At 30.8% G+C, this 25,149-nt stretch overlaps 5 protein-coding genes across 10 annotated transcripts in view; 2 read left to right on the top strand and 3 right to left on the bottom strand.

Annotated features, from left to right (window-relative positions):
* Positions 1–1,521: 1,521 nt before the first annotated feature.
* LOC105255419 (F-box/LRR-repeat protein 4) lies at positions 1,522–4,147 on the bottom strand. The gene is made up of 8 exons (XM_025414311.1): positions 3,941–4,147; positions 3,702–3,795; positions 3,155–3,611; positions 2,856–3,039; positions 2,687–2,757; positions 2,397–2,581; positions 1,966–2,296; positions 1,522–1,843 (listed from the first exon to the last, which is right to left on the bottom strand). The coding sequence occupies exons 1-8, from the start codon at positions 4,145–4,147 to the stop codon at positions 1,522–1,524; spliced, it is 1,851 nt and encodes a 616-aa protein (XP_025270096.1).
* Positions 4,148–4,960: 813 nt separating this feature from the next.
* LOC105255418 (elongin-B) lies at positions 4,961–6,231 on the top strand. Its single transcript, XM_011264694.3, has 3 exons — positions 4,961–5,171; positions 5,273–5,366; positions 5,519–6,231. Exons 1-3 carry the CDS (start codon positions 5,169–5,171, stop codon positions 5,773–5,775), a joined length of 354 nt encoding a protein of 117 aa, XP_011262996.1. The 5' UTR covers positions 4,961–5,168; the 3' UTR covers positions 5,776–6,231.
* A 616-nt stretch (positions 6,232–6,847) lies between these two features.
* On the bottom strand, positions 6,848–8,224 carry LOC105255417 (esterase OVCA2). Of its 2 annotated transcripts, none has more exons than XM_025414301.1 (5): positions 8,016–8,224; positions 7,582–7,735; positions 7,275–7,469; positions 7,069–7,209; positions 6,848–6,983 (listed from the first exon to the last, which is right to left on the bottom strand). In XM_025414301.1, exons 2-5 carry the CDS (start codon positions 7,712–7,714, stop codon positions 6,850–6,852), a joined length of 603 nt encoding a protein of 200 aa, XP_025270086.1. In that variant the 5' UTR covers positions 7,715–7,735; positions 8,016–8,224; the 3' UTR covers positions 6,848–6,849. The 2 variants fall into 2 exon arrangements, with proteins under 2 accessions (XP_025270086.1, XP_011262994.1); XM_011264692.3 differs by having other exon boundaries at positions 7,850–8,222.
* A 408-nt stretch (positions 8,225–8,632) lies between these two features.
* Positions 8,633–10,419, bottom strand: LOC105255416 (cysteine and histidine-rich domain-containing protein). The gene is made up of 6 exons (XM_011264690.3): positions 10,318–10,419; positions 10,081–10,224; positions 9,885–9,983; positions 9,225–9,787; positions 8,975–9,163; positions 8,633–8,884 (listed from the first exon to the last, which is right to left on the bottom strand). Exons 3-6 carry the CDS (start codon positions 9,961–9,963, stop codon positions 8,693–8,695), a joined length of 1,023 nt encoding a protein of 340 aa, XP_011262992.1. The 5' UTR covers positions 9,964–9,983; positions 10,081–10,224; positions 10,318–10,419; the 3' UTR covers positions 8,633–8,692.
* A 974-nt stretch (positions 10,420–11,393) lies between these two features.
* The window catches only part of LOC105255414 (kinesin-like protein KIF13B), a 31,188-nt gene continuing 17,432 nt past the window's right edge, over positions 11,394–25,149 (top strand). For 4 of the 5 annotated variants that reach the window (XM_011264686.3, XM_011264688.3, XM_011264687.3 and 1 more), the window contains exons 1-2: positions 11,395–11,742; positions 15,483–15,570. In XM_011264686.3, the coding sequence (XP_011262988.1) occupies positions 11,688–11,742; positions 15,483–15,570 (143 nt within the window). In that variant the 5' untranslated portion in view covers positions 11,395–11,687. Of the gene's footprint in view, positions 11,743–15,482; positions 15,571–25,149 lie in introns of all 5 variants that reach the window. The other variant, XM_011264685.3, reaches the window with a different exon arrangement.

Below are 25,149 nucleotides of genomic sequence, written 5' to 3'. Positions count from 1 at the left end.
CTGACTCGCTCGTGAAAAATGGCGTGAAAATTCTGACCCCTTGGCCGGATCTCTCGCGCGTCGTTAATGGCCGCTCGCCGCTTGTCCATCTCTGCGATTGGTCCTTCCTGTGGAAGCGGATATGTCGCGCGTTTTTCTGAAAAAATTCACCGATATTTATTTACGAGAAAAAAATTATTGATTCAAGATTGAAAAAAAAATAGATTATAAATTAAAAGAATACTCTATTTATACATTATTTTAGAATTATATAAGCATCAAGATTAAAGATATACTTATAAAAAAATATTGTATTAAAAAAATAATTAAAAATAGAAAGTACTCTCTGCAATGCCAATTTAAAAAGAAGATAAAAAATTATGTGTGGAAGCGGATTTGTCGCGCGTTTTTCTGAAAAATTCACCGATATTTATTTACGAGAAAAAAAACTATTTATTCAAGATTGAAAAAAAAAATAGATTATAAATTAAAAGAATATTCTATTTATACATTATTTTAGAATTATATAAGCATCAAGATTAAAGATACTTATAAAAAAATATTGTATTAAAATAGAAAATACTCTCTGCAATGCCCATTTAAAAAGAAGATAACAAATTATGTGTGGAAGCAGATATGTCGCGCATTTTTCTGAAAAATTCACCGATATTTATTTACGAGGAAGAAACTACTGATTCAAGATTGAAAAAAAATAGAATATAAATTAAAAGAATACTCTATTTATACATTATTTTAGAATTATATAAGCATCAAGATTAAAGATACTTATAAAAAAATATTGTATTAAAATAGAAAATACTCTCTGCAATGCCAATTTAAAAAGAAAATAAAAAATTATGTACAAGTTTTGTCAAATAAAAAGATATATTTGGTAATAAATTTTTTTCCTATAAAATTTTCTATAAAATTATATAGAAAAACTGATTAAGATATACGAGTGCATTGTTATATTTTATATAAAACGAATAATTTAATTTTTTTGTTGTGTGTATTTGTATATTCTTGTGTTTCTTGCAGATTAATTATTTACAATTAACTATTTACAGTTACTTATTAACAGTTATTCAAATATTAAATTTGAAATACTATCATTCATATTAAATTGATATACTATCATTCATATCAATTAATATATTATAAATTATTTGTACTTAGATATTTGTAATTTATGATATTTGATTCTGAGAATTTTCGTTGTATATAAAACAGATTTAAAATCAAAGTTCAAAATTGTTGTTTTTATATGCATTATCGTATTACAATATAAATCTTGCATTTGTATTGATTTCTTTTAAGTCTGTTTTATATACAATGAAAATTCTCAGAGTCAAATCAATGGACTATCATTGATATTCAAATTTAATATAAGATTCCAAGAACTTTCATTGTATATAAAGCACACTAAAAAAAATTAAAGTTCAAAAGTTCATGAAATTAAAATATTATATAAATACATAAGATTTGTATTGTAATACGAGTTTTATATACAATGAAACAAAATATATATATTAAATTTTACCATTAATGATAATCCATTATTCTTTTAATAGCTACATGTGGATACTCTTGTCGCAACTTCTCAATGTAAAAATTGTTAATGTTGTCACAAAAGCTGAGATCCATCAATTCCAGTTTGGGGCAACTTGACAAAATTTCATAACATATCTCTGGTGTCAGAGATAACGCACCTAATAAATCCAATTGTTTTAAATGTTTGCACTGTGTCAATCCTTTCAAATCGCGATCCGTGAGTCCTCGAAAGGTGGCCAAAAAGATTTTCTCCAAGAATTGACAACAAGAGAACAATTTCACTAAGGTTTCACCATGACCAGATGTATTACCACTATATAGGAAAAATAATATTATTATAAGAAAAAACAATGCAATTTTCATATATGTATGCATATAGAAATTTTAATGAAGAATATATAATGATAATTGTCAGAGAAATGTTATAATACACACCACCAACTAAAATCCACTTCTCGTAGATTCTTACAAGCAGCCAGAGCATTAATACCTAGTGCTGTAAGTGTTTGTGCCTTCCAAAAATCTATACTTTCCAAATTTGGACACGATCTTCCCAATTCCATTGCGACTATGTCGATATTTATATTATCTTGAAATGTTCCTACTACATTTAAGTGACGCAACCATCGATTTTTTTGTAATATTTTGCATAAAGTTTCAGTCTTTATAGATGTCCTGTAAAAATCTAAACGCTCGAGAAATTCAAGATTCTCAAGATACTCAAATCCCTTATCTTGTATGCTCTGACAATTGCGTAAGCATAATTCTAAAAAAAAAAATATATATATATATATATATGTTATATATTTTTTATTTGTATTAACTATTTAACTGTATAATCATTGCAATTGTATTTATATACATACCTTTCAAATTTTTACATGTAACTGATATTTGATAAATGGTAGAATCGTCAACATTTTTGCAGCAATTTAATCGTAAATGTGTTAGGAGACTGCCACATTCAATGAGAAATTCTTTAATACTTGTAGCAGAAAACATACCGTGATTACCACACCACGAAAGATCCAATCTTCGTAAATATTTACATCTAAGTGATAAGTTATGCAATGTACGTGCATTAAAAGAATGCCAATATGGTTTTAAATTTAAACTTGTATAGAGTAGAGGATCTAGTGCCAAATTATAAAAATACTTATTTACTCTCGATATGCGATATAACGATTTCAAGTCTAATTTCTTTAATATTTTTAGTATCGTTTCAATCTGCAAAAAAAATTATAAAATCTTGTTAAATAAGATAACAAATATAACAAATAATAAATGTTACTACACATAAGAGATTCTTTTAAAAAAGACTTTACAGAAAGTATAGAAAAATTGCCACATAATTCTTTGGGTTCATTGGAAGAAGCTTCAACATTGTTCACAAATCTTGGTAAATCTTTTATTAAAAATTGTTGCATGTTATTTAATCCTTCTTCAATAGGTGGTATGGAATGATAAATTTGTTCCACGTCAGATATTAACATACTCTGAAGATTGTTACTGAAAATAATATTATTAAATAAATATTTTACTATAAATTTGCTTTCATTATTATGTAAATAAAAAAGTTTAATACCATATAATATTAACAATTATCATATAAATATTGTAATACCTTTCATATGTAGTGTAATATTCATCCAATATTACTTTCAGATTATTTATGTTTTGTTGTGGATTTTCATAATGTGGTGTTAAATTATGATCTGCAATATTATTGAAATGACCATAAATCGTATCTTGTAATAAATCAGATAAGTTCCGCTTATTTGATGGATCTTTAGGAAACATCATTTCTGATGTACCAATAAGCGACACAGCATCCAACTCTGTGTAATAGTCCAATAAGCTATGATTAAATTCTAGCCTTAACATTTTGGTTTTAAAATTACACAATTGTAAAGGTGGGGAGAATAATCGCGATTGTTGGGTTACAATCTGAGGCAGTCCACTCCACAGTTGAAACCATTGACCATAACAATCTTGTGCCCAGATAGCAATTACACTCCCAGGATTATACAATTCATATATTGATACTCTAATTGGATATACTGGTTCACGATATTCAATATCTTCAAGTCCCATGTAAAAAAAACAAATATAATTATAATTTTATCAATATATAAACATCTTATTATCATCATTACAAATATTTTACATACCAATATAGTCTTGGCTCACAACATCCGGATTATTCTGTGGCATATAATCAATTGATCTTGAAGGTGCTTTATCCCACCATAATCCATAAGTTCTCTACGTGAAAAAATAAATTTATTAAATCTCAAATATCAAGCATCTTATTAACATTATAAAATTAAAATAAAATAGATACACACATATCTATATATATACAATTATTCTGCTAGGATAATAAAAGTTAAAATCAGAAAATACATGCCATAGCAAATGCCTGTGGGAAATCTCCATACTCTGGAAACTTGCTAGGTGGTCCAATTATATTAGGAGCAGTATAAGATATGCTGATATTATTGCCATATTGAGAACTAAAGCTATAAACATTATCCACAAACTGCTCTATAACAGTAAATTCTGATCTATTGAGTTCTTTCTTTGATATTTTTCTATTTTGATCATGATGAGACATCATGTCTCGAGATAAAAATATTAATCTTATAATTTTATAACATTAAGTATATTATTATAATGTGTAAAGAGTTATATATAATTATACAATTCAATTATGTAACTGTACATATATAATAACGTTATCAGATATTATAAAAAACAATGTTTCCTACTAAAAAGAAAAAACGATAAACTTATCCAAATAACACGATATATATATGCATATTAAAGGCTGCTATACATGTATACAAAGTATCCAAATGCATGCATGCATTAAATTTGACCAATTAAAACAGTAAATTTTAGCTCCTTTTATTCTAATCAAAATATAAATCAAGAAATTCAATCTTTAATTTTCGATATCTGACATGGAGATGTTTAATTCTGCCGATATCTTCCCTCTTCGCGCAAATTCTCCATTCGTCAAAGAAGAAACTCCATCTATATATTTTATACGTTTATGATATGCAGTGAAAAAAAATAAGAACACTGATAATAATGTCAATTATCGAAATTCTAAACGAGAGAGACAGTGCTCATAACGATAAGATGACATTGCGAATTTTATTGACTGTGTCATGTTATTATTGGGTCTGTTCTTTTTAGCTGCACTGCTGCACTAGTGCGATTAATTAGAGTGAAAGAAAGTACATATGTTTGTCTCTTTCTAACTTATTGCACTAGTGTAGCAGTGCAGCTAAAAAGAACAGACCCCTTATCTTCTTACTAGATCAACGTCAGTGATCAACACCAATGATAAACGTTCGCTTGGACAATGACGTCATATGACATATATACGTCAGCTGCACATTTTCGACCACGTGACCAATCTTGACAGACGATAGACTCGTGCTGAACAGCTGAACATTTGTGTCTAACTTCAGGTGTGAAATATATACATGCGGCCTGATATATCTCTTTGGAAGTCTGCTAGTAAACATAACATAACAATTTAAGAAGCAGTATAGATAAATCTTGCACTTTAAAAGGAATATATTAATTAATTTTAGTGTTATTAGGTGTATATAATTAGGCTCACAATGGTAAGTTTTCGGCTTATTATCGACGTCTTATTCGCGTGACAAATACTCCATGTTCCCGAGCCAACTAACCTTCCAAGTCACTTTTGTCATTTCCGTTGCAGGATGTATTTTTAATGATTAGGCGAAAGAAAATGACAATATTTACCGATGCGAAAGACGACACCACAGTTCTCGAGCTTAAGAAAATGATTGAAGGTAAAGCACGATCTAAAAAAAAAAATTGCGTGAAAATGTAACATGTTTTAAATCGTTTGTCGATATATTCTCACGTTATTTTATTAACGTAATTACTTTGATTTAATATTGAGATTAACCGAGTCTTTTGGTTTTTTTTTTTGCTATTGTAGGTATACTAAAAGTACCTCCAGCAAATCAACAGTTATTTAATAAAGATTATCTTCCAATGTCTGATAACAAAGCATTACAAGATTATGGATTGACATCGTTAACTGCAAAGGCGCAATGTCCCGCATTAGTTGGTTTAGCTCTACGTCAATCAGATGGTCAATTTGAACCTTTGGAAATGACACCATTTTCATTACCACCAGATCTCCCGGATGTTATGAAATCGCAAGAAAATAATGGACAAGAGCAATCCCCTTGAAATAATATGGATGATATTGCACCTATTGACGATGAAGTTTTGTGTTCTCTACAATTTAGTAATCGTCAGGGCCGCTCTGAATGGTAAAACGAGATAAAAATCTTATTACCATGTACTATGTGAATATTAGAATGTGAATATCATGGTGTCAAGAGGGAGCATCATGTGAATATTAGATACGTACAATTTTATACAGATGTTCAGAGCAGCAAAATTTTTTAATATTTAATCTAATGAGAATGCAATGTAGTCACACAATCTTCAGTTTTGTAATGATATGTGATGAGTACTAATTTATACTCAATTATTAGACTGAAGGTGATAATAAAATTAAAAAAGAATCATGCTCACACTCTACACCGTGCATTAAACCAAATTTATATAGATATGAAATTATACGTAAGTGTTTTGTTATGATTGGAATGCGAGAATAAATACCTCAACTATTTAATTTTATGGCATAGCTTAAATATACTATTTTTAAATAGTTTTTAATATCTTTAAAATTGAATATTCTTATTCATCTCTGCTTTATTTAACTGTCTATATATATATATACATACAGGGAAAACTAAAATAAATTCAGTTTCTTAAGATATGTATAAATAATTTCTTATTTAATTTGCAAGTTATCTATGATATTTCTAAATTGTAGGCATTATAATTACAAGGCATAATGACATATAAGGCTGATTGGATCTGAATTGACATAAGATATACAATTATTATAAGTGTAAAATATAATGCTCCAATGAATAGTTTTTCATTCTATAATATTGTATATCCTATTATAATTATTATGTAACTTATATGGTTTTATTAGCAATATAATTATATGTTACATAGGACATGTAACAAAGCAAATAACACCACACAAGGCAACAGTAAAAAGAAAAATTTATTGTACTGATTCCATACATTTATTCAATATTCAAAAATCTTTTGCGCAATTCATCCACTAATCTCATGTAGACTTATACATTCAAAATTCATTCATACAATTGAATCGTTTACTCTCAGTAAAATAATTATAAATTAAGTAATAAAATAAGAAAACGATTGAATATTAATTGCTTATACATTTTTATTTGTTAGCATTTCCATTATAAAATCCTTGTAAATATCTTTCTTACTTGGTATATAATGGCCACCTTCGTGCCGCATTTCTTTCTTATTTGTAAAAAGACAACTAATATGTTCTGCCATTGCTACAATAAATAATCAAATTAATATAGTATTCAATATGATTTGTCATTCAATAACTATAATTAAATAATAATTATAATTTCATACCTGTTGGAATTACTTGATCATTTTCTCCATAAATGTGTAAGGAAGGTACATCTATCTTTTCATCGTAATATTTTGCATGAGGTGCGCACAATGACTTGAATCCAGATATCATAATAGCAAATTTGAATTCAATCTGTAACACTATGAAAAAATCAATCATATATATATTTTTTTTATTTTTTTACTATGTATTTTCCATTTCTTACTTTTTCTTTTCATCATAGCACATAATATACTGACAAAAGCAGCACCTTGTGAAAAACCTAATATACCATCAAAGGGACCCTGTTCTGTAAATATTGTTTCTATTAAAACTATACTGTCCTCAAATCCTACACATAATTCACTAGGTACTGTTGCTTTAAATACATGGTCCTCTGTATTAAACCACCATCCATATCCTGTAGTTTATATATATATGATTAAACACTTATTAAATGATACGTAAATAATGGTATAAAAAATTTTGCAATTGGTTGTATATTAAATACTTCTTGCTTGTACAACACAAACCATTTTCATCTGCATTTTCTTCATTATTTGATGGAATTTTGTGTGGTGCTCTTATAAATGTAAAATCTATTTCTTTTTTAAATCCCTTCCTTAATGATCCCAACTTGGCGCTAAAGATTACATCTGATTGCATATATCCATGTAATGCTAATATCTAAAATAAAGGAGTATATAAATATTCTACAATATATATATATATATATATATATATACAAAATTTTATCATGTATTATATATTCTCGTATCAAGCGTCGAGACAATTATTTACTCTTAATTTTGGTTTGGTGGAATTGATGGCTGTCATTCTGCTTATTGTTAACTCTAAGGTACATTAAGAATTTTTCTATATATGTGTGAACTTTTTCTGTTCTTAACCAGTTCTCAATTTTCATAAATTAAACATCTATTCTGCTTCGTATTATCATTCTACATACATTGTCAGAAAGTAAGAATAGGAACTACACTGGAACGAGGAACCTTTTAAATGGCGCGTGGTTCGGGACTCTGAGCTTAAAACTAGGTTGCCCCCACTTCACTTTTAAACTATAGTGGTAGTAGTAGCGGTATTGTTTTGTTCATACATTTCCTAGTACGCTATTCACAGATATATAGAATGAATGACTTTGCGCACTATTTCGAGGTTCTATGATAGAGGAAAAATTCAAGGTTTAAATATAAAAATTTACACACATACATATATATATACATTATAGTCTTCATAAATATAAGATATTTCTACAATTAAGAATACATTTTTTTTGTAGGAAAATGAAACATTAAATTCATATAACATTAAGTATTCCAAATTATTTATTGTCTTCATATAAAAGAAAAAACTGAAAAAAAGATCATGGGTTAAAAAAAATCTATAGTTTACAATTCTATTCATTTGCACTTTTTTGTTTACTCACACTATTCAGAAAAATAATAAAGATCTTTTCATAATTATCATAATTTTACCATGAATTATTTAACAAAAATTATTAAAAATATATAAAAATATTTGTTTTAAATTTAAATATATCATTCCAAAAAGACAAATTATTATTATTACAACTATTATTACAGTATTATTTAAGTTACAAATTATTTAACAGCATGTTACAGTCATTTAAAGGTCACTAAGATCCACTGCTTCAATTTGTGTATTAAGAGTGGCAATATTTTCCTTGCTTTCAGAAATTTCTGGCTTTATTTCTCTAGGAATATCCAACTTTGACCATGAACCAATTTCAGCCTTTTTTAATTTGATCTCTACTTTGGTTGGCAGCATATTTACACTACTTTGTTTGACATCCACAATCTAAAAATAAAATATGTGCATACATTTCATAATATATTTCTTATAGTTTTATTAGAATTATTTTTAAAATACTAAAACATTGATACATACTCCTCTCAATTCTATATCAAGATTATATCTTGATTTTTCTTCTATAAAAAATAAATCTACAGTCAGATGGACAGGATTTAATTTTATAACAGACTGATTAGGCAGATATTTCTTTGCATATATAGAAATAAACACATAAGCTCCAGTTTGGTGCCAGTCCATTCTACATTGAGCCTTTTTCTCTGAATTCTGAAAAAAGCAGAAATATTAATTATCACAAATATTAATCAAGCTTTATTCTGTGAATTACCTTAGTAAACCATATGTGTTTGCCTTGTGTGCAGCCTGGTTGATCCAAAAATACAGAAAATTCTGTTGTCTTTTTTTGACAACAGGACCAATATTTCATCCCTTCGTGAAATATAGGCTCTCCTGGATGATAATGACAAATTTCTTCATCAGAAGTAATTCCTTTGTAAGTTCCTTTACATGAATTATTTTGACAACGTTGTCCTATTTGTATTTTGCCTTCTATTGGTTTGTCAGATTCTATAGCTGTTAATCCTTTAATTTGTTCTAAAAGAGCAGGAGATATTGTTGGCGATAGTACAAGTTGAGCAGTGTCAAAGGCAGGTCTTGGTAAAGATACTCCATTGAACACAGGCTTCGAAACAACCTCTATCACTTCATCCAGCTTGCATTTATCAATAGGCGGTTTTTCCGGTTCTGCTGGTTTCTCATTCGAATGCTTTGATTTGGTACAACCTTTAATATTCAAAAACTCTGTAAAATCTGTACACTTTTTGCTACAACAAGACCATCCCTTGTAAGCATCATGAAATACTGGATATCCAGAATGATAAACACAATCATCTGCAAAAAAATTATAAGAATTTTTTTACATGTGTTATTAGTTATTTAATCTGATAAATAATTAGTAATTAAAGGTTTTGAAAGCAACATAACTTACCGTCCTTATTATTGTTTGGATCAAATTTCTTTCCACAACCGCGATGATAACAAAGTAACAAATTTGTTTCCTGTGACATCCTTATTTTTCAATGAATTTCTTGAGTTTGAGAAAAATACTTTAATATAAAATATCGTATATATATGAGGAACGTTTTTTTCACAAATGTTTGTTTCGTCAAAATTCTGACACCCACCAGTTTTCTCAAAATTCTGGCACGTTCTCCCAGTTTCCTTAAAGTTTTGGCAAAATTCTAGCACGTTCCATTAACTTCTGAATTTCGATATCACAGACAATCGCAGAGACAACGAGAAATATCAGGTTGTTCTCTGTAGCTGAACTGTAACAGAGTAAAGTAAGATAGATAAAAATGTAATTAAAAATTAAAGAGAAAGAGAGAAAAACAAAAACTTTAGCCGCAAAGAGAACAAACCTCTTAAATCTATCTCTTTTTTAAATAATTAATATCTTTATTTTTTAACTATGGTTATGGTTGTTTCTCGAATCCTTCTTCACAAACAAGACGATATCAAGATGAAAAACAACGCGTGTGGAGATAAACCCGTATCAGACTGCGCATGGAAATTGAAGATTGAAGATTGACCAATCAGAACGAAAGAGCTAAATCTCTTTGTCCTGATTGGTCCAATTTCAATCATCAGGTAATCTTACACGATTTTAAGTTAATCATAAATTATACTTATAATTGGAGAATTAATAAATATAAATAATTTAGGCGCTAAATTTTAAGTTTTAACTATGAATATACTTCATTTGATATTACAAATCATCCCACGATTATTGAATAAGAACAGAGCAAGCTTTTGGCCAAAATCATAGACTTAAGTCTATGGTCAAAATAGTGCATTTATGAATCGGTAGTTCCTAGGTCTCCACGAGAGGTCCCCACCATTCCATACAGGTTAGATCGTACAGTAAATTATATTACATAGTAGTTAGATTATACAGTAAATTATACATAAGTATTCAAGATTCTATTTTAGAATCTAGCTAGAGATTTAGCTAAAACAGTATTCATTCGTTTTTATAAAGGATTGATTCTCATTTTTTTGAGCCCTCTATATTTCTATGCTCATATCATTCAATAGATGAATCTCATTTGCATTACTCAGCAAAAAATTACATTAGTTTAATCGACGTGCATTATTTTGCTACAATTTATCTCTCATTGTTCGATCTAAATTACATATATTTTATCTATCAAAAATTATACAAATGCACATGCGCTATTAGTCGCGATTCAAATTGTGGCGAGTGGAAAATGTCACGTGACCTCTACTTGGCGGCAGCAAATGAAGGGATAAATATAAGATCGGCCTTAGAGCGATATTCGCGCCAGACGCGATGATTGGTCGATAGGGCGGCTCGTCCCGACCAATGGCGGACGGCCGCGTGGCGCCCTCTATGTCCGTTATAACCTCGTTCGTGACGTCACGTATTTATCGAACCGCGAGCGTCCCTAACGGCGTTTCCCCGAAGCGCGCTCACTCGATAGCTTCGATAAGACGACCGCCGCTGTCTGGCGCACGACGGGCCTTGGGAAGCAATATGGCGAAGTGTGTCACAGCGAGCTCGGCGTAGACGTAGCGTGCCGTTCGTAAGATGACAAGTCCGCGGTATGGGTTGATAATAATAATAATGTAGCGATACGTGCGAATCGTGCGAGGATCGACGTAATCACGTGGCACGTCAAACTGTCTGCCCAGCTGTGGTTCTCCCCTCGTGTGTGATCGTGTGCGATACAGGAAAAAAGTGCGCGCGTTTACCGGTGTGCAAAAAGTCATGGCTACGGATAAGATAAAGGTCGCCGTGCGGGTACGGCCGTTCAATCGCAGAGGTACGTATTTTCCGCGTATTTCCTCCCCCCTCGCCCCCTCCCCCCCGCCGAACGCTCGCGGATCGCCGTTTGACAATCCGAACGCGGGCTACGTCATGCGACGCGTCCCGTCTCGCTTCATCTCGTTTTCTCTCTTCTCGCAGCCTCGCCTCGCCTCGCCTCGCCTCGCCTCGCTTCGTTCTCCTCGCGCCCTCCCCCCTCCCCCGCTCGTCACCCCCCGCCCCGCCTCCTCCCGCGCGCCACGCGTTGGCACCCCGGGAATCGAAGAGACCCGGAGGTGTTCCACGGAAAAATGCTGGATGACCTTCGATTTCCATGGCTGCGACGCGATCTTTTCGCTATTACGGCCCGTGGACGGCCCGTATATTATCCCTTGTTTATCACTTTATCGGGCCTCGCCGAGAGCGAATAGTCGCGATTACGATGACGCATTCCCCCGTCCAAGTGTCATCGAGGCGAGATCGAACGTTGTTATTATTATTATTATTATTATCGTCAAGATTTTTCCGGCGATTTTTCCGAGACTTAAGGATCGAGGCGAGAGCGTCTCATTTTTTAAACGTAGCTGTTTTAAATAAGCCACTCTGACACTTTAGACGAAGATATTTTAGATGAAGATATTTTATATCTATGAATGAAGAGAATGACATTTCTTAGAGCACTAAACCTAACTCTCTTTGTGCGATTAATGATATTAAATGCCGTTTTTTTTTATATCGGAGTAACGGACCCCGAGGCTTGGAAAGTGTGAATTAGTCCAATCTCGAAAATCCCAAAGCTCGAAACCATCAACGCGTATAAATCTTATCAGCGTGGGGTATATATGGGCAATGAAACCCGACGAAATTTCATTTGAGCAAAGTGATGGAGTGCGCGGGAGTGTAAACGAATAAAACGCCACGTTCCGATGACATTAGTCCGATGACCTTGGAATATCGATCCGATCGGGGAAACGTGAATCGGCGGGGTATCTTCGATCGAGGTTTCACTCTCCAATCGCAAGGCTAAACATTGAGACATGTGTAGCATCGTTCATTTATTATTGAAGAGATAATTCGAATTGTCATTAAGCTGTAGCTATCGTCCTATAAAACATCTCTCTTCAGCATATGTTATCTAAATTGCACGCATCGTAAAAGATTAGATTCATTAAAATGCGTATTGCTTCTCCACATTTTGCGAAATTTACAATTTGCAATAAATAATAAAATATATAATATCGCGCTAGGCACATATCTAATCGGACTTATAGAGTGTTCGTAAAGTGACTATCTATTTTAGTGAAATTAGAGATATTTAAAAAAAAATGTTACACTAGCATAATGATATATCTATTGTTACGCAAACTCGTATGTATGTAAAATTCAATTATTTTACACGATTTTTTTCTTAATTTTTTTTATTTCCTTTTCAGACTTATTGTCGGTGAAGTGCAAGAATAAATTAGCTTCATAAAGTATGCATTTTGTTTACATACATTTCTTTTTTCATGTCTTAAAAATGCTTTTCATAATTCCTGCTATTTTGCAAATAGATAGCCACTTTCAGAACACCCTGTATGTACGTACAACATTTGCATGCAAGTACGTATTAAGTTTTTTTAGCGGTGATTTTAACGAGACTCGTAAGGACGTATCGCAAGGTGCAGCAACACGAGGCTAACGATTCTACGAACGATATAAGATTGCATAATTTTCCCTCTCCTTCTAGCATGTTAATCGTCAAACTTTCGCGCTTGTAAGATTTAATTCACACGATGCAACATAGGCCAATATGGTACTCGTTATATTTAACAGCTCGCGTTACCCAATATTTTCTTTCCAATTTTTCACAAGGCTTCCCATTCGACATTGTAATGTATTATCATTGTAAATGATAGATACATGAATAGTTATATTTACTTTATTTTATATACATATAAGATCGAATTTCTTTTATACTAATAATAATAATGTCAAAAAAATATCGTATATGACACGAAATGTATTTCTTTAAAATCAGACATGCATTGCATTTTCAATTGTACTTTCTTTCCTCTGATAATATAGTCACGAGCAATATATGGTTGAATTCATGATATTTCATGTGACTTTCTTTTTATATCTTTTTATACTTGTGATAAATGAATAACAGCTTGAAACGTATAATACAGAGACATATACATATGTATAAGATAAAACAAAAGAGTCATCTTTTTCTCAATTTGAGTTATTATTGCGAGAGAAATTACTCTACTAGATTGTTCTCACATTTAATTCTTTTGCCAAAATACTTTTCTGAATTTTTTGATTAAAAAAATTTTAATTCTTGATTAAAAAAACGAAAGATCGTTGTATCGATATGATTTATCTCGAGACAATGAGTATAATGTGATAGACATAAAATGACAATCATAAAAAATTTGTTGGAGAAAGTGCACAAAGAGAAAAGCAGTCTCTAGAATATGAACTGACCTCATTAAACTATTTCAACCATAAATAACAGAGCACGTAATTAATTTATATTCTCTGTATGTATTTTTATGAAACTTTTTTTATAAATATTATATCGAGATAATTATTTCTGTGAAGTAATCGTGAATTATCTCTTCTGTAAAATGGAGATTGCAATAATAATATTTCGTTAATCGCGTACTATTGTATGAATAATCAAAAGCATATCAATTAATTAGCAAAAATTATTGGATGAAATGTGCATATTCAGAGTTTGTAAGTTGAGATAAACATAAAAGTTATTTTACACCTTTGTCCACGCAAAAGTCTTGCCCCTCTCATTTAAATAAATAGAAATTCTTGCTTTGTCACTCGATTCTTACGTGTGTGGGTTCTGCAAATTTATTCTTATATTTTTCATATTTTATCCACATCATATCTCTGACGCTGTTTGTAAGCTCAACATCTGTTTGAAACGATTTAAAGGATTCTCAGATTGATCATGTTTATCTTCGAAGAAAAGATACAATTTTAGAATTTTTTTTCATCGCATATATATCATACATTTATAAAAATGTATATACTAAATATATGTTTGTATGCGTGCATTTTCATTTATTCCTTTTTTAACAAAAACAACAATTTTTTGTGAGCAAAGGAAATAAATCATATAATTTTTTAAATAATCTTTCCTGGATTTTGACAGGGTCGTGCAGTTTTATATTAATTTCTTTTTTAATATAAAAGATGATAAAATTTTACTACGGAAAAATTGCACAAACTTTTTGACGAGAAAAACACACGAGCGTATGGAGTAATTACATCTCGATATTTGCAAAGAGATGAACTCTCGTGTGATATTTCAACTATTGTTAGTCGACTTTACTGTGACGCAATTTACTACTTTTATATTTTTATATAATTCTTTAATTATTTTAATATATATATCTTTATAAATTTATTATATTATTATGAATTTATATTATGATATGAAGATTATTATTTTTAATAAATTTAATAAATTTAATTCATGATTCACTATCTCGATATAATTGAAGAAGCTACTTTTTTATATAAATTTATTATATTATTATGAATTTATATTATGATATGAAGATTATTATTTTTAATAAGTATAATAAATTTAAATTTATTATATCATTATAAATTTATATTATGATAAAGATTATTATTATTTTTAATAAATTTAATTCATGATTTACTATCTCGATATAATTGAAGAAGCTACTTTTTTAAATTAAGAACGATTTGAATTTATCTCGACTGATATTTTTCCTCTCGTTACAGAGCTGGAACTCGGTACGCAATGCGTCGTCGAGATGACAGGACAGCAAACCATCTTGCAGCATCCTATCACGATGGACAAAATCGATCGGTGAGCAATCTTCAATCTTTCTTCTTAGTTATTAGTCTCACACACCTTTTTAGCGCGATATGATGATAGAGTAACCAATGAGTACATTACAGACTTTGATCTCTGCATCTCATTTTATTTCTGTCATACAGCGGATACGCTATCAACAAGCGACATGAATAACGAAAGTAACTTCGATTCAAGCGAGCAACGAAGCATATATATATATGCATGCTAGTACTTTGAAGGATGAGCTACGATGCTTCTCCATCATATCGCACTGAAAGGTGCTAAATATATCACTCGATAATGAAGTATACTTACATTTATCAAATAATTAAAGCATTTTATTCTTATCGCTCAGATAATATTATCGTCTCTGTGGGCTTTCTCGATGATAAGCGTAGTGGAAAGTAAATCCGAATAACACCGTAGGAAATCTTTCATTCATTAGGTATTTTCATGAAACTTTTTCAGTGACATTTTTATATAAATTCACAGAAATTAAGTCTTGTAGGTCATACATTTTTGTTTGCTCTGTTGCTGACATATAAGTCACAATGTCTTGTCGAAATTTTAGTTATTTTAAAGTACTCGAAAAAAATCTATGGAAATTTGCATTTAATTTCCTTGACGTTTATAAAATGATTGTGTACAAAAATAAAAAAAAAATAGATTTTAAACATTTTATCTATTAAGAAGTCTTCTGGATATTTTATGGTTAAAATGTCGATAGGATTAAATTGATATACGTGAACTTTAAGGGCTTTTATTAAAAACTGTCTGCATTTAGAAATAAGTAGAAATTAATTGGCTATTTGGCGCGCTATCTTTTCAAGTAGGATGATGGCAAGGAATCGAAATTCGAATTTCGAATTTCTTAGGAACCTGGTTTCGCGTTATGTATCGCACATATAGTCGGCACAGCCGTAAACGTTTTTACGAATACGCTACACGATCAATGAAATGTCACGCTATTTTTACGATATGATGGCTCGCGATGTCGATAGCCGACGGTATATCGTCTTATATAGGGAAAGCTCTCTCTCGCGGCTTTTATTCTCTACGCGGATTTTTATTCGTTCTCCGCAGGTGATGTAACAGCGTTATATGCGCGAATTATGCGCGTACCGCTGGATCGATGAAAGGTCGCGGTATATTTATGAAACGCAGACAGTCGTAATGCGTATATCGATAAACTTCCCATTCTTTCTACATATGTATCAAATCATGTTAATTTCGCGCGAACGGATTAAAATGCAAAAGTGTAAAATTTTTTAGATGCAATGAATAAGAATCGATTTATCTGAGTATCTGCTTTCTGTAAAAAATGTGGAAACTTGGAACTCAAGAATTTTCTTTGTACTTGGAAAAATCAAGGAATTCTCATGAAGTTTTATCGGAACTCGTGGAATTTTTTCAAAAATTCTCTTTTTAATAAATTATGCGTTTTAAATTTATTATAAATATATATCTATCTTTATATTTATAATTTATATATTTAATGTCTTAAGAAAATATTGAATATGCATTTCGTATTCTTTATTGCAACTTTTAGGGATGAAAAAATAGAAATTATGCAAGTGAGAGAAATGTTTATCTTACGAAAGTTAAGATTTTTTTTTAACACATTTACAAACTTGGCACTTGAAACTTAAGAGGCTCTGTGTTTTCCCTTGGTATGAGTGAAAGAATGTTAGAAAATGCAATTGAGAATTTTATTTTAGAAAGTTGTATAAAAAAAATTTTTAAATATTCTCTTTATCCGAAATTTTGATAAAAATATCTGATGGAGCGGGAAATGTCTTTGGGAAGATTTGAGTAGAAATCTTAATTTATAGATTTGGGATTATATATAATATATGTACACGTAAATGTGTGTGATTTTTACCGAGAAAATCGTTCAATTATGTGCTATATATTATATCTGCTATATATTATATATTATATTATATGCTATATATGTTATCGGCTCAACACCGAAACGAGGACGTTTTTAACGCTTTCGTATTTTGCTCCGGGATCGTCGCGAGTGATATTGATTTCTTGATATCACCTTGTGATAACGCAAAGATTTAATCGAACATTTTCCAGACTTTTTTTGTATGTCAGTTATTACAACGATGTAATATGAAGTAATTGCATAGAATACAACGTTTGAAACGAGAAAAAAAAACAAGTTTACATATTTGCTGCAATCAGTATATCGTCAATAAATTTTTATGCACGTGTATATATGTGATTAATATTTCAAATAAATTTTTATCTATCATTAATGTAATTATATGACACGTTATGGAATATGTTCAGTAAATAATCGCTCACTTGCTATTCATTTACTTTGTTCAACGACTATCATCTTTCACATTATAAACATTTTCAATAGATGATATATACATGTATGCTTTATCGTGTTATCTCACATCACGTACACTGAAAGACCGTAATAGAGACTCCAGTTTTATTAGATTTCATTGAAACAATTTGTCACAAATAGTTATTTTCATATCGGAATAATTATCGATATAAAAGACTGGCAAAAATGCAATTGCATAGATAAAAGCATCGTGTCGCATCTCGTTGCCTCGGCAAGAACGTGAATCGCGTTATTATGGAGATATATTTGCGTGACTTTATGTGTATACATATATATCTTGACTTGAAAAGAATTACGCTTAATAATGAATCTCTTAAATCTTTTATATTATTAAATTATGTCAAATTTTTTTATAATTTATATATATAAATTTATATATATAAATATATATAAATATATATAAAAATTAAAATTATATTAAAATTAATAATATAAATTATAATAATTTATATTATTAAATTATGTCAAATTTTTATATATAAATAAAAATACGCTTATGTTTTTCGCAAATATTTTATTAATTTAAAAAAAAAAATATGCAATTTTCTTATTAATAAAGCCATGTTGTTACTTTTAAAACACAAAGAAATCAATGTTTTCATCATTTTCATAAGACATTCACTTGTTAAAATTTACATCGTTGGCATTAATTATATTAATTATAATAAGTTTGTCATTTTTTATTTTTAATAATTTTTTTATAATTCGCGTATTTCATCTAATATTATACCAAATTTTAAGGCGTCTTTTTTAAGCAGCCTTTTATACGTTTTCGCGATATGGAATCTTCTTTACGGATAACTTCTTGAATATATACTCTCTTTGTGAGTCATCGTTCGGTGTATCCCTTGACGCTGAAAGAACGGCGCTTGTTTTTATGCAACGAGACTGCCCTGTCTCTCTCGCATTAATGTACGAACGTATCATTCTCGGGAAATCCGGCCTTCAACGATCTTATCGGATTGTTAAATCGCGACGTAAATCTCCAATGCATAATAATAATGCATAATTCTTATTTATCTTTCTATACATATTTATCTTTCTACACTTATTTATCTTCTACACTTTCTCGTTAATACATTCTAAACAACTCATTGTCGTTAACAAATAATTTCTGAATTATTTAAGGAATTACTAGCGGGATTGAATTATTTAGATTGTTTACAAAAAAAGTTGTAAATATTTTCAAATATTTTTTAAGTTTAAATATTTTTAGATAAGTTTAAATATTTTAAATATAAGTTTAAATATTTTTTATCGGAAATTATTCGCGATTTACTCAAATATTTTAATCTCATTTTTATCCTCAAATTTACGTGCGCTTGGTCATGTCCGTGTAACTGAATTGCGATAATCGCAAGATGCCAATAATAGTCCCGTTATTGCTGTACGAGATTCCCGGGAACCGTGAAGTTTTCCAGAATCACCAATTATAAAATGCCAATGGCTGTCATATCGTTGGAAAATCCTGGAAGTCGCCAATGCTTGTGATTCTTTTTCATTTATTTTTATTTTTGGACATTCAATCTCGCGCAGAATAATCGCATCGATTATTTATCCTTTTATATAAAATAATTTTTTCCATATATCCTCAGCACATCAAATAATTTTTTTCTATATATCTCGAGTTCTTTGTCTATTGTTATAAATATTTGTTAGGTTTCAGTCTAGCTCATACTCGAATCCAAAGTAATCCCAAACATGTCTTATAGATAAGATGTAAGAAATAAGGAAGAATATCGTGTTATCCTCGTTTTCAAGTGTCGGCCATTCCGATCATCTGGTCGATAATCGCGATGATTCATTTAACGTGACGAGAGAGACGCGAGGTGCGAGACACGATCGATCAGCCTCCATCCGAGAGCCGAGGACAGGCTCGTGCCATACGTTTATGAGAAGACTACAGCAGGTTTGCAACGCGTGTCAAGTATTGCAAGAAGGAGAGACAGAGAGAAAGAGAGACGAAAACTTGAAAAGTAGAACAGGCTGTTTGATAGTAGTTAGAAAAGTAGTACTATATCTCAACATTTTTGTACAGCTTCGTTGTCATTTTTCTCTTCCTTCTCGCTCTTATTCACTCTTGATCTCATTTTTATTCCTTCTTTTTTCTTCAATAAGAAGAAAAATAAGCTCACGTCTCTTTTTATAGCGGATTTATACATATCGAGAATGAAAATTCTCAGTCTTTCTAAATAAAAATGTACAGTCTACATTTTTTTTCTTCGTATGATCTGAATATATTTAACTTTTGCCAAGTGTCGCGGATGAACGATGCATTTTAAAGGGTTATCACCTTTTCAAATTCATTTTATTAACTTATTACTGACCAATCAAGTGTGATTAATCAAGAACAGCGTTATATACATTTACAATATATCTTATTTATAAATAGATTGTTTAAGCAATGCTAAAAGTTTCTTCTGTAACGTCAGTATGTACGAACAATGAATTGCTATTGTGCCGAGGCCTTCGCCTAGTCTTCTTCATCTTTGTGTATTTATATCCACGACTGAAACTTATTAAACACTTGCTAAGCGTAGAATTGTAAACTAACAGAATGTTCCAACTTTTGTTATAAGCATACTTCAAATCTATAGAGATCTCGATGTGTAAAATTAATGTATCGTAATAAACGTGATATTGCATGATTTTCAAATGAAAATGTTTCATGTAAGTAGCAAAAGATGATTGGAATTATTGCTGTAGAAATAAATCGATTAATCTCTATAAATCCGAATAATAATTTATGACATATTTAATTTTCATTACAATTTTCATTAAAATTAATTCTCATTAAAATTAACAAAATTCACAGCAAGATTTTTTTTTTTCGAAAAAAATTTTCCTCGATCACATTTCACACTTTCGTCTTCCGAAAACTATCTTAAAAATGAGCGTATTTTCACACTTGCGCTTTTCCTTCGAAAACAATGATAATTCATGTGTTATGCATTACGGATTACACGTTCTTCTTCTATTGTTTTTCTTTCCTCTACCTTCCCTATCAAATGATCTTGAATCGACACACGCTACTCGCATCTCACGCATGTCTGCGGCTTGCGTTACAGCTGATCCGGATGAAACGATACATGGAAGTTCGCAGGTGTACACGGTGAATAATTATATGTTTCACGTTCAGTTTTACCCAATCGCTTAATTTAATCGCCAGATAATATCCGCGAGCGACAGATATATCAGATAATTATCGTGTCGGTTATTGAGTTGCAGTAAACAATTGTTAAATTAGTTAAATTAAATGGAAAATGAAATTGCTTTTTTTTTCTTTGTTTTCGACAATGTGGAGTTTTTAAAGAACCTTTTTATGCTTCTTGAAAGTGTCGATGCATTTTTCCAAAAATCTAAACTCAATGGTGAATTAAAATTTGATTTCCAGTGACCGTGAGACTCGACACTGAATGATGAAACGGTGTGGGAATATGGGTCAGGAAACTTGTATATGTTACCTGGTTATTGCGCAACGGGTCGCCGACCACACGCGAGGTGCATTCGTGTGTATATGTGTGTACGTGTGTATGCGCGTGTGCTAATTATCGCGAACGAAAAGTGGAGATCGTCGTGTGAGCTTTTGTTGAATCGATTATGCGCAATCCACTTTTATACATTAACCAATGAGGTGAAGCAAAAAAAAGAACGTGTCCTCGTCCAATCTTATACGCCTCTGCTAGTTTGATTCGACGGCTTTTGTATCGAGAACAGATAATTGAAATCGATTATTTGGATGTATATAGAGAGATATCCGAACGAAATAAAACGATTGGACATTGGAAATCTCTATGTATGTATGTTTCCGAATCGTTTAGATAAGTCATTGTTCGATTCAGATCAATTTACCGCGTATTTAGAATTGTTACAATACTTTAATCACGATGTATGTATGTATTCCATTGCTTTGATATCCAACTAAACCAGATTCAAAAACATGAAATAGTAAATACAAAATAAAAAGATAATGGAAATGTCAAACATAAAAATAATAGAATTATTATAGATAAAAATAATAGAAAATTAGAGCTCTAAGGACCATAAATGGTTATAAATTGTATTTTTTGAGATTGTTTTTTTTAATGTATGAATGGGAAATGAACTATACTAAGCCAGTTTCAAAAACATGAAATAGTAAACACAAAATAAAAAGATAATGGAAATGTCGAATATAAAAATAATAGAACTATTATAGATAAAAATAATAGAATATTAGAGCTCTAAGGATCATAAATGGTATTACATTGTTTTTTTAATACATGTATGAATGGGAAATGAACTGTAATATTATAGCGATTTGTCCGAAAGAATACATCTCGTGAAAAAGACAGAAAGAGAGAGAAAGAAAAAAAGAGGATGCGATGATGCAGATCTTTTTTCATCGGCAATCAGTAACCTTTTTATCGACAATCTTTTAATATCATGAGATCAAAGGCACGGCTCGAGCTTGAATTTCAACCAAGAAATCTAATTCACCTGATTTACGACTCGCATCTCAAAGAATTTTAATTAAATAGAAGGTAGAAGAGATATATACTTTCTAATATGTGCATATAAAATAGCTCTGAAAGGAAAAATTTTCGCGTATGTATCACTTTTACTTGCTCATGCATTTGCAAAATTTCGCTTCTCCCATTATACGCGTAGCTCCATTTAATAACGAACTTTTGAGAGATTTATAATCGAGACCCAGTTTACACGTGATATATATACAACAAGGAATTTCAATTTATTCCCTTCAGTTTACCCTCGTAGAATTTGTCACGATTCATCAACCGTATAATGGAAAGGATCTTCATTAAGAACTAGAGTTAAATTCCTTAAAATCACATACATTAGAGAAAAAACTCCCGAGATTTTAAGTCGAGCTTAAAACACCTACAATCTAAGTAATCTTAAGCCGCTGGAAATACTCGTAATCGTAATTTTGTAAAATTTTGCGACCTGAATAAATATAAATAATGATACCAATTGCACGCAAACGATTCCGCAAGTTTATCATTTAATTTAAAATAATTTTGAATTTGAAATAAAAGATTACCAAGGACAAAAGACATCATACGATGAACGTATTTATTATGTTTCATCGTCTAGCGATATGCAATGCGTTCTTTTGCATTGTTCAGTGCAATAATCTAGATATTATGCGGCCATACAGTCGGCCTACTATACTTTGCTCATAATAATCGAGTAGACTTGGACGCATAAAGTTCGTCGTCTATCGATCGCCATTCAGTGAAAATGGAGTTGAATACGATCGAAGAAAGTCAAAGGTCTTGGATTGCATCCCTTAGAGAGAGAGGGGGGAGACGAAGAAGGGAGAAAGAGCCTCGTTATTATTTTTAACATTTGTTTCTGCAAAGTACTATGCTGTGATTTGAAAAAATATTCCGTTCCGACATTACATGTTCTTATCATTGAAACCCAATCGTCTCGAATATTTTAAGCGAGAACTAGTTTAAGAATACATCGTTAAAATCACTATTCGTGGAAAGTGTTGTGTGCACTATGGAATAAATCGTTCGCGATAAGGTCCGAAACAAGCTTACGGCGTACTTTCCTCAAGAAATTTATTTAACTGAAGAATTTAAACGAGGTCACCAGCCATTATGCGGGTCAACTTTTACACAATTTTAAGAACGAAAGTATATGGGCATCTTATCCGGGAAATTTCTTTTATTTGAGCTTATCGTTGCAATAATTGCAACAATTATTTAACAATTATTTAAATTAGACAATTTAAATTATACAATAATATTAAGAGAAATGATAACTGTATCTTAAGAAGTTATATTTTCGCAAAAACCGCACGAATACTTCATTCCTCTAAAATTGTATTCTCTCATGATTCTAACACTGCTGAACGTCCAACAGTATCTAATGATAACAGTGGTCATCGTGTGTGATAAATTGCAAAATGAATCCGATATACATGTTGTAGTAATATAACAATTTTACAAAGTGCATCTTATAAAAAGCGTTTCAAATCAATATCAGAAAGGTCAAAAAGATGATATTCAAATAAATTTATTTTATCACTTTTAATCGACCAAAAATTGGACTAAAGCAACTTTGAAGATCGGAGATTGTGTGATAAATTGCAAAATAAATTCGATATACATGTTGGAATAATATAAAAATTTTACAAGGTGCATCTTATAAAGAGCGTTTCAAATCAATATCAGGGAAGTCAAAAAGATGACATTCAAATAAATTAATTTTATCATCTTTAGTCGACCAAAAATTGAACTGAAGCAACTTTAAAGATCGGAGATTGTGTGATAAATTGCAAAATAAATTCGATATACATGTTGTAATAATATAAAAATTTTACAAGATGCATCTTATCAAGAGCGTTTCAAATCAATATCAGGGAGGTCAAAAAGATGACATTCAAATAAATTAATTTTATCATCTTTAGTCGACGAAAAATTGAACTGAAACAACTTTGAAGATCGGAGATTGTAGTCGCTGTAGATGATATGATTTGTTTGCACTTGTTTGCGAGATACGAAAATTAGCTGCGGACGCTGTTTTTAATATTCGCCAAGCCGCAGAGCCTCGCGTGTCGAAGGTCACATTTGAAAATAGGGAAAGGGTGGCCATATATATTATATATGTATACTAAATGTAATCTCTGAAGGAGAAAGAGGAAAGGGGATACGATCGTCACGCGATGGTGGTCAGTCGGTTGCTTCTTCCTTCAATTAAGAAAGGTGCCTATCGAGCGGCCACTGCCGCAACAACCACACCATTAGCTTTCGCACAAGTCGTGTTGCAACCTACGCTGCAGCTGAAGCGCAAAGTTGTCCTTGGTAGTTCCAGATAGCAAAAGTGTCTCATAATTGGTCCTCTTAATTAATTATTATTTACAATTTCTTTTCATATCCCTGCAACAATTTGTGCTATGTTTCGCGCGAAAATAAAATGATAAGGTGTTTTGGGAAGAACTTGCGTAATACAATGTGTATAAATTATATGCATATGATATAACTTTAATTCGTACTAATTAAAATTAATTAATATATAATATGTGTAAATTGTGCAATTACTCGTACATCTGAGTACATTGTGTGCAAAATATCTTATTCATCGTGCAATTATGTTCATCCTACCTACTTTGAATCCTTCGCACATTTACCGTGCGTGACTCATACTCGGACACGATACTCTGCAAATTCGATCGATACGCGAATCACTATTTGTCGTCGCTAACATAT

Source organism: Camponotus floridanus, unplaced genomic scaffold (assembly GCF_003227725.1).
Source record: "Camponotus floridanus strain SB8 unplaced genomic scaffold, Cflo_v7.5 scaffold8, whole genome shotgun sequence".
In the NCBI taxonomy this organism is placed as follows: domain Eukaryota; kingdom Metazoa; phylum Arthropoda; class Insecta; order Hymenoptera; family Formicidae; genus Camponotus; species Camponotus floridanus.
The sequence above is the reverse complement of the archived record's forward strand: the minus strand, read 5'-3'. Positions and strand labels throughout refer to the sequence as shown.